The 10,145-nt window shown below is 32.3% G+C and overlaps 1 protein-coding gene across 2 annotated transcripts; it reads right to left on the bottom strand.

Annotated features, from left to right (window-relative positions):
- Positions 1–560: 560 nt before the first annotated feature.
- LOC133302788 (delta(8)-fatty-acid desaturase 2-like) lies at positions 561–10,145 on the bottom strand. Of its 2 annotated transcripts, XM_061502609.1 has the most exons (2): positions 10,137–10,145; positions 561–2,139 (listed from the first exon to the last, which is right to left on the bottom strand). In XM_061502609.1, the coding sequence occupies exons 1-2, from the start codon at positions 10,143–10,145 to the stop codon at positions 808–810; spliced, it is 1,341 nt and encodes a 446-aa protein (XP_061358593.1). In that variant the 3' UTR covers positions 561–807. The 2 variants fall into 2 exon arrangements, with proteins under 2 accessions (XP_061358593.1, XP_061358591.1); XM_061502607.1 differs by lacking the exon at positions 10,137–10,145 and having other exon boundaries at positions 561–2,458.

Below are 10,145 nucleotides of genomic sequence, written 5' to 3'. Positions count from 1 at the left end.
GCTGGCCCATATCATTTATTTTTCGAATTTACATAATGGCACGAGGTTGTTAGAATTTAATTAGTCTCAAGTTCGAATCTGAAGTAATAGGTATAAGGTATGTTACTATGCTAAAAACTATATCATTAAGCCAGTAGGATTGGTATGGTGATTAGAGATTTTAGGTAATTTATATTAAGTTATATGCTCAATTCTCACCATTGTATCAAAAAAAAAAAAAAAAAAAATTGTCATCATGAATCTATCCGGCTCAAATTAAATTTATCAAAAATGTCAGATATTATTGCCCATAACAGAATCTTGCTTATACCGCCACATTAATTTCTTCCAGCATGAAGCATTCTACTTGCAAACGCCAAACTAAAATTCATTCCGATGGGCCTCAGCCTCGAACATAAAGTATGAGAGCCCTAACTTATCTGACATCATAGAGGAGCTACTTTTATTTTGATCCCCTTGGGCCAACAAATTCAGATTGAAGGAAGAAAAAAAGAGATATTCAGCGCAATAACTAGCAACTTGAAAAAAAATACATTATGCAATTTATCATTGAACACGGTATTACAAGTATCAGATGTTAACAACCATATGCCAATGGAGTTCTACCAAAAAAAGAAAACAGGTGAAAAAGAAAATATGATCTGAATATTGTATTGATGACATGTAGAACACATGAACTGTGTTCATCATTATTATACAGCACCTAAAAAAAAGGGAGAAATAAAATTCAATGCCCAATAAGAAATGTAATAAACTGACAATAAGATGTTAATAATATCTTAAAATGGGCAAAAACCCCATATACTCTCAGCCATGAGTATTAAAAGCTTCCCACAACAAATTATGGGCTGCAGGGTTAGTCACCTCCCTGGCTTGTAGGGCAGCAGTCCTTAGGGTCTTGAGAGTCCATAGATTGGCCTCTAAGAAAGACAAGCTCCTATAAGGCAAATTATGTTTCTTGCATAGATCTATCACCAATGGTGAAACCTTCCTTAATTGTGCCCTGGGAAGCCTAGGGAACAAATGGTGCTCAAGCTGGAATTGTAAACCACCAAAGAACCAATCCATCCAAGATGAGCAAGAGATATCCAATGTCCCACTTGTCTGCTTCTCAAACCAGTCATTGCCATTTGGTGGCCCAAGATACACATTAGCAGCAAAGTGATTCAAACAAAATTGAAGGTGTTGGATGGAACAAACAGCAAAGCTAGCAAGCACAAACATGACCCTTTCTGACCAATTTGGCAGGCAAGAAACAAGAAGAGGGAACCAAACCCAAAACACAAGGATTCCCAAGATGTTCATGGTTCTATCTGGGACTTTACGCCTTGAAAACAAGAGCAAAATTGTCTGCAGGTACAAGTTGACCCTGGCAAAGCACAGGACTGGATAAAATGTCCAGTGCTGGTAACTCACCAGAAACCTGGTTAAAGAATCAAACTTTAACTGCCTCCCATAGAAATAAGATTGTATTGAACTGAAAAAACGAGAAGACACGGCAAAAACTGGGATATGTTGCAGATCAGGATCATAGTCAAGGCTATTTGTAGCAATATGATGAGCATTATGCGTCCACTTCCACCAGGCAATGCTTATCCCAGTCAAGCAATTCCCACAAATAACTTGTGCCAATTTGTTATAACCACGACTTGACATAACCTCATAGTGACCAGAATCATGACCCACATAAGTGCTTTGCATCCAAAGCAAACCCAACAACATGGCAGAACCCAAATGAGCCCACACGCTTGTGCATCCCAGGATGCCATAAAGAACAATAGCAAACATAACAGCAACAGAGGTTAGTGTGTATAAAGTGACATGCTCTTTCTTCTCAAAAAGACCCATTTTTACAAACTCAGATGCAAGCTTCCTATAATCCTTGGACACCTCGGAGACCTTGAAATCCCTGAGGTGATACCCAGTGAAGAGTTTATCAAGATATTGCCATGCTGTGCCAGGATGATATGCTATGAATGCATCGGTGACATCTTGGCCAGCAAGGTTCAATATTGGAACTTCTCCACCAGGATGATCCTTGACCCAATCTGAGACATTGTAAACCTTACCCTGTATTGATATCCACAAATCACCTTGCTTGTTGTGCTTCTTAAGCTCCTCAGAGGTGATGTACTTCTTCTTCTCACCCTCCATAGTCCCCAAATAAAGATAACAATCAACCCAAATGAGAATAACAGCACAAAATAAAATAAAAAGTATATGATTCACAGGAAGATAGAAAGAAAAAAGAAAAAGAAAAAAGAGGTATCTGATCCTGCAATGTAAGCAAATTCTCAAAACAAGGAATCCCCTTTTATTTTAAAGATGGGGGTGTTCACAAGGACAACCCCACCAATTGAGGGACCTTGATTGGATATGCTTCCGGCAGGGATCTAATGCCCCTTCCTTTCAATATCTGTGTTTATCTCACAGTTTGTGCCTTTATTTGTTATTCTAGGATAGTTTGAATGTGCTAAGGAAACTTATATGTACGCCAAAGGACACCGCACAAAAACAACAAATGTCTAGTTTAGGCTTTGTCCAATAATAAAGACACCCTGTTAAGCACCAGCAAAGCAATTGTGTGGCTGTAATGAACCTGGATGCCCTTAAAATGTTGCTTATGCTTGGTTTTATTTATAACTCACTCTTGTATCAATGGTTCTTTTGTGTAGGCCACAGGTTACTAACACTAGGTTGCATTGCAGGGTATATTTTTTTCGTTGATAAAGAGTCCAAGCAAAGATATTTTTGGGAACGGGTAATGCGATGCCGCCTCACGTGCCTCCTGTTGTGGATGGAGTCACTGCGGTACCTGCAATTCGATTTTGACAGAATAATATATAATGTTATTTATTAAAAGCATGATGATAACTTGTGAAAAAATTGTTTATGTATAGTTATTATGGTGGTTGCACACTTGCACTTAATAGAAAGAAAGTAGGTGTTGTTGCTTTTGTACAAAAAAATAAAATAAAATAAAAAAGAGTTGGTGTTGCTTTCATTTCGTTGATTTTGGGAATTCACTTTTGGGTAGGCCACATGCGACTACTATTGCGTTGCATTGCAGGGTAATTTGGGAGGATAAACTTCAACCAAAGATATTTTTGGGAGCGGAAAATGCGATGTCGCCTCACATGCCTGCGGTTATGGAGGGAATCTCTGCTGTCTCTGCAATTTGAATTTTATAGTATAATATTTTCAATAAGTATGATGATGATAAATAAAGAAAAATATAACGAATACTTGCTTCCTTGCACTTATAATTTATAAAAGAAGTCGGTGTTGCTTCTTATTCGATTTGTAGTCAAAATATTTATTATTTGTTGCCTTTTATTAATAAATGTTTAGATATTATCAGAAAATCCATTAAATTTCATATTTATTAAGGGTTTCATTTTTTTCATTTTAAATGACACAAGTTATGTCATTTTAGGAGAGAGATAGACACAAGAAATGAAAATCATAAGAAAGAAAGTGATTGATCGTTTTTAAAATTTAAATAAAAAAATTATCAGATATCTATCTCTCTCTTAAAATAACATAACTTTATGTCATTTAAAATGACAAATACTTTTCCTATTTTTAAGTTTGCTTATCTCTTATTCTTTTTGGTTAATAGATACAAACTTCCTCACCAAAAAAGACAAAATAGATACAAACCTATCTTAATTCTTAAGTCTATTGGAAACAACGCATAAGAAATTTTACGAAGATAGCCTACAAGAAAAATGTATTGATAAAATTGGAAGTAGGTCCAGCTAGCATCTTATCTTATATTTCTTTAATGAAAATCTTATGAAAACACCGACTAAAATCAATATATATATATATATATATATATATATATATATATATATATATATATATATATAATTGGGCTGAAAGAAAGTTGAGCCAGTTCGTGAATTTGCTCTCAACTTGGTTCATTAACTAATTCGAGTCGTATGGACCTACTTCGTGGGACAAAACTCTCAATTTTTTATTTTTTATAAAGCACAAGTACCCTCAATGATAGATAATTCTGTTTGGAGTAGGTTTATTAAGATTTTAAAGGATCAAACAGATGCTCTTGTTTCTATTTACTCATTTTCTATAGGCTAACTGAGCTACCATCATTTGATGGGACAAAACTCTCATAACAGTTACTAATTTATTAATAATTTTGATCCAATAAATTATAATTGTAGATTGACGAAAATCAATAATTAAGATCTGGTGTTAAAAGAATCTTGCCCATATATAATAATAATAATAACATTTTTAATTTAATAGAGTGGTGTTTAGTGTTATTTTTAGCTTCACTAAATTGTTTTGAAATTGAATATATGTAAAAGGTTTTATTACTTTACAAATTTAAATCTCAATAATTTAACTTAAAACATATAACTAATATAATGTTTAATATTAACTTAGGGTGATCCAAATAAGTTTAAACCAAAATCAAATTAAACCTAACTTGAGTCAACTCCATTCTCCGAAGACAAGTGTAGACAAATGAGACCGTTAGTGGCTATAAAAAAATACCCTGGCAATGGCTCGAAAGGGACATACATACAAAGAGATATATCCGAATTTGGGAAATTAAAATCTAGATCTTATATTTGGATTTTGAAGTAATTGACCAAAACTTGCGGTTGCAATTTATCTTGGATAGGAAATTTCTGAGTAATAGACTTTGAGAGACCTTTCTCATTACTACGTTTATTTGACTTGGACCATGACCGGGACATTAATGCATAGAGTCATAAAAAAATAAAAAATATATATTATTGTTTACCTTTTTGTTATTTATTACTCACACAAAACTTAACATTCTTTTTAAAGTTTAAAACTTCCAAAAAGTGTCAAATACGCAGAACTTTTTAAACTTTTTTTATTTTATCTTAAATAATCAGAATGATTGTTAAGCTGATTTTAATTTTTGTGTTTTAAAGAAGTTTATTTTGTTTATATAATACTACATCTTATTTTTCTTAGGAGTTGCAAGTTTCCATAATTATAGACATGGTTATGTCTATTTATGATGTGCTGGGGGAAAAAAAAGGGCATGTAAATAAACAGTCAATTAAAGAAAATTACTTTATGGACAAAGTGGGAGTGGTTTGCGACCACGAAATTCACTTTCGGCAAAGTTGAGAAAATACGCGCAAGTTTTTATAATTTCATCGACATGCAATGTGCTCACTGTCCGTTTGTGTTTTTAGTCGCGTATTTTAAGATTATAGAAAATATAAACAGCTCATAGAATTTTTCAAAAAAACACACTAACTTCAAAACGTGTATATCGATAATATGCTTCCAGAACATCAAGATTAGCTTTGATTACGAGGGTGGGACAAGGAAATAAAGGGTTAACGACCCTTCTGATATGATTTTTATTTTTTTTTTAAAAATAATATAATTTTTAAATAAAATATTTATATAGTGGAATGAGTCCAGCACTCCAGCACGTTATTTATGCAGAATTAATCTGCACGTCTCCCATACGAAACTGTCAGGCATCGCAAATTGATAAAATTAAAATTTGTTTTGAAAAAAATTAACCACAGTTTTATTCATGACGAATTTTTTAAAACTGATCTCACACACTTTTTACGTGGAACAATTATAAAATTAATCAAAATTTAAAATGTGACTAATTTTTTAAAAAGCATGTGTGAAGGCAGCACGCAACGGTTTCGCATGGGAAGGTTGCAAGATTAATCTCATATAATAAATGGAGTGTCAAACTAAGTGCATTATTATATAGATTTATTTTTTATATACAAATAAAAATGTGTGATGCGTCCTTGTCAAGAGAAAAAAGAAAAAGAAAATTATGATTCTCTGGCATAAGAAATATTAAACTCTTATTATATTTGCAAACTCCATTATTTGAAGAAAAAAAATTAATTATTTGAGTTTGGTGATTAGGCTGGAAATAGAGGATCAGGTACGATTTTACGAAAGCTTAGAAAGAACAACAAACAGAGTCTCGTGGCATGGTATGGATGATGCCCCTTAACTTTTGGGACTCATGCTTTAAAAGGGTCCCTCCAAAAATAAAAGGAAAAAAGAAAGGGTCCGTTCATTTTGATTTGACAGAGCTTCAACGACTAAGTCATGGTTTGGTTGAATAAAAACAGCGCAGGGAAGGGACAGCCTCAGAGTCTCGCTCGATACGTTCAAGGGTGGGAAAAAAAAAGTTGAATGTAAATATGTTATAACTTGTGAAAGGGAAGATCGCAGGCCCACACGTCTTGTGGCAGATACCATCCACCACCTTCGAGGAACATGCTGATCAATTACTGACAAATGTCAAATAACGTGGGCAGTTGTCGCGTACGAATTTTTTTTTTTTTTTTTAAATATTTATGTTATGTACCAAAAAAAAATGAAAATATTTATGTTGATTTTCTTAAAGATTTTTAAACATTGAAAACTCAGTTTAAATTTTATTTCTTTTTAAGTAAGTTAAGGAGTCATTTTATTTTGGAACAGTGACGAAAATGTCACTGTTCATTAAATTTTTTATCAAAATACAACGCGAACAATGTTATTTTTCAATAAGCCATGCGGGCAAGTTTCCTACACTGCCCAGTGAACATGGTAGCCAATGATTTAGTTACACATACACAGTTTCGCAGAAAAAGCTGACGGCCACTTGTTCAAGTTCGCTACTACTGGTAGCGAACTTCGTAACCAATAATATTGTGACACGTGACAGACTTTTACAGGAAAAGCTGACTGGACGAAGTTCGCTACCAAGGGTAGCGAACTTGGTGCGCTACGTGGCACAATCTCATTGCCCGATCAGAATTAATGTACCAATCACAATAAAAAAAAAGAAAAAGAAGGAAAATAGCTATTTAATTAATATATCAATCAAAATTAATGTATTAATCACCTATCACAATTAATGTATCAATCACCAATCATAATTAGCATATCAATAGGATTAACTTTTGACTGTACCAATCATAATTAATGTATCAATCACCAATCACTTTGGACGGTCATAAACTTTAATTCTAATATTCAAATCACATGTTTTGTATTTTATTTCACATAATTTTTCGAGATCTACTTAATGACACCTCATTTGACATATTTTATCTCTCACAAATATCGTTCAAATTTGTGACAATAATATCACAAACAATTAATGTACCGATTGATTAGTATATTAATTGTGATTGGTGATTGATACATTAATTGTGAATGCTCATAGATACATTAACTGTGATTGTGATTGGTATATTAATTGTGATTAATACATTAACAATTAATGTACATTAATTCACAGCAATAGAAAAATTACAATTAATGTACATTAATTGTGATTGATGATTGGTACATTAATTATGATTAATGTACATTAATTGTCATTTTCTTTTGTTTTCTGTTTTTTATTGTGATTGGTACATTAATTCCGATCTGACAACGAGATTGTTCCACGTAGCGCACCAAGTTCGCCTGGTAGCGAACTTCATCCAGTCAGCATTTTCTACAAAAATATGTCACGTGTCACGAAATCATTGGTTACTAAGTTCGCTACCAGTCGTAGCGTACTTGGATATGTGACAGTCAGTTTTTCTTGCGAAAATGTGCCACGTGTCAAGAAATCATTGGCTACCAAGTATGCTGGGCACTGTAGCGAACTTGCCATCGTAGCATATTTGAGAAATAATACCGTTCGCGTGACATTTTAGTTACTGTTCCTTTTATTTTCCAAACTGATTTCCTAATGTATAATTTCTTTTATGGGATTTATATTCATCATTTAACATGACAAGAAAAAGTTTCCTACACACGTAATATTTTGTGGAGCCCGCATTTTTTGGAACAAAAAAAAATTACGTACGCAAAACGAATCTCTATAACATAACACAATCACTTTTCCTACACCATAACTTTTATAAAACCCTTTTTTTATACACGTTGATAAGTCAGATTATGAGTTGGTTTTTAAGAAACTGACTTCTTAATATTTTATTAAATAATAATTTTTTAAACATTTTTTATATCCATTTTTTAAACATTTTAAAATACTCACCTTGAAGATTGTTTTTAATTTTTTTTAACCTTGCAAAGTCGGTTTTTTTTTTAAAAAAAATTGTGAATGATTTTCTGAATGACTCTTAAATGTATTATTGTTTTATACAGAAGTCGGTTTATCAATCAGTGTGAATCTCTGGTTAAAAAATTAATCCTTGTAGGAGTATTTTGACGACACCACATCCGAATTAAAATTGTGAAAGTAATATGTATCTTAAAAAAATAAATGATTTTTATAAATTAATCATTTAATTCTAAATTTATAAATAGTAAATTATAAAGAGATTTGCATTCATCATTTAACATGACACAAAAAAGTTTTCTACACACAGACATTTTGTGAGTCCACACTTTTTGAAGCAAAAAAAAAAAAACTACGGCACACAAACGAATCTCAATAACATTACACAATCATTTTTTCACAGCATAATTCCTATAAAACTCAATTATAAACGATGCATACAAAAAATATATAAATAATACTTACTGTGTAACGTTAAATACAGCTAAAAAAAATTTAGATGTAAAGCTATAAATTAGGACATAATGCTACCGAGGGCCTTAAAGATACTTTTTGGCGAAAAAAACCTTTATGTTTACGCAATCCACAGCGTTTTAAATGATTTTTCTTTTTAACGTCTATCTCGTTACTGGAATATAGACAAATTTAGGGCCGTTTCCTAATTAATGCACCCAAAGGTTTGTTGAGAAAATATTTTCCATCGAGGCAGCATTAAAGTCCCACACAATTTTACGGGCAGTCGTGCGGTTGAATTAGAACTGAATTATTAAACGAGTCTGTCCAATTAATTGATTGATCATATATGTAATTCGGTCGAAAATTTGTGAATCGACTTTAAATTGGGTTCAACATTAAACCATAAATTATTATTTTATTTTTATTATATAATTTTTTTTGTATTTTTAAATAAATTTAATTCAATTAGTGATCCACTATTTAAATTAATAATCCGTGACCAAGTGGAAGATTAGTCCGAATTTAGTCTCACCCCCCACTGACACATCCGTTTTCTTTACTCTTTTATTGAACTCTCTCAATACTCCTTTCACAAATAATGTGATTTTATGTCATTATATATATATATATATATATATATATATATATATAGGACAAGATCCGTTTACAAACTTTTTTTGCAATTACACTAATGTAGGACTGGTCGTACACTGTGTGATTAATGTAGTACCGGTCCTATATAGTGTAGTTTGTAAGAGTTTGTAAACAAAAAAGTTTGTAAATATAACCTGTCTCTATATATATATATAGTAAAATTATATCTGCAGCCGTTTTACGTACAACAACAACAGGTGTATGGTTATGATTCCCCACATCTAATGCTTTTATCCTTTGTATGGTTATGATTTCTTGCATTTAATGCTTTCAAATATATATATGACAAGTATTTGATTGCTGAACATACATCAGCTGCTTAAATGTAAACCCTTATATATATATATATATATATATATATATATATATATATATATATAGAGAGAGAGAGAGAGAGAGAGAGAGAGAAAGAGACAGAGGTAGGATCTTTTGACATCAATGTCAAATTTTAAATTTGATACCTCATCTGATAGCCGTTAGATAAAAAAAATCAGCAGCTCTGATTTGTAAGAATGTGATACCATTGATCTTTTTTGATCTAATGGCTCTCAGATAAGGTGTCAAATTTTAAATTTGACACCGGTGTCAAATGATCCTACCCTATATATATATGTGTGTGTGTGTGTGTGTGACAGCATTAAATGAGAGAAATTATAATCATATAGAACTTATCGTTTCTCAAGTTGCTTGAGATAACTTTATCTTCGGCCACTAAGGGTGCGCATGACAACCTTCCCGAAATCATTTTTTTTAATTTCTGTTTCTGGAAACAGAAATGGATAGAAAACTCGTTTGGTAAGACCGATTTATTTTTTTGTTCCCGGGATGACCTGATTTAATTTTTGTGCTGAGGAACAGAAAAAAGAATTAGAAAATTTCTGCTTTTTTGTTCCCGGGCACAAAATGAAAATCATTTATCTCTCTCAATCAGTGTCCACCTCTACCATCATCCCGACACGACCACTGCCACCAT

This window comes from Gastrolobium bilobum, unplaced genomic scaffold (genome assembly GCF_033153095.1).
Source record: "Gastrolobium bilobum isolate Gb01-03AN ecotype WA unplaced genomic scaffold, APGP_CSIRO_Gbil_v1 utg1381, whole genome shotgun sequence".
Taxonomy (NCBI): domain Eukaryota; kingdom Viridiplantae; phylum Streptophyta; class Magnoliopsida; order Fabales; family Fabaceae; genus Gastrolobium; species Gastrolobium bilobum.
This window is presented reverse-complemented; position numbering and strand designations above follow the sequence as displayed.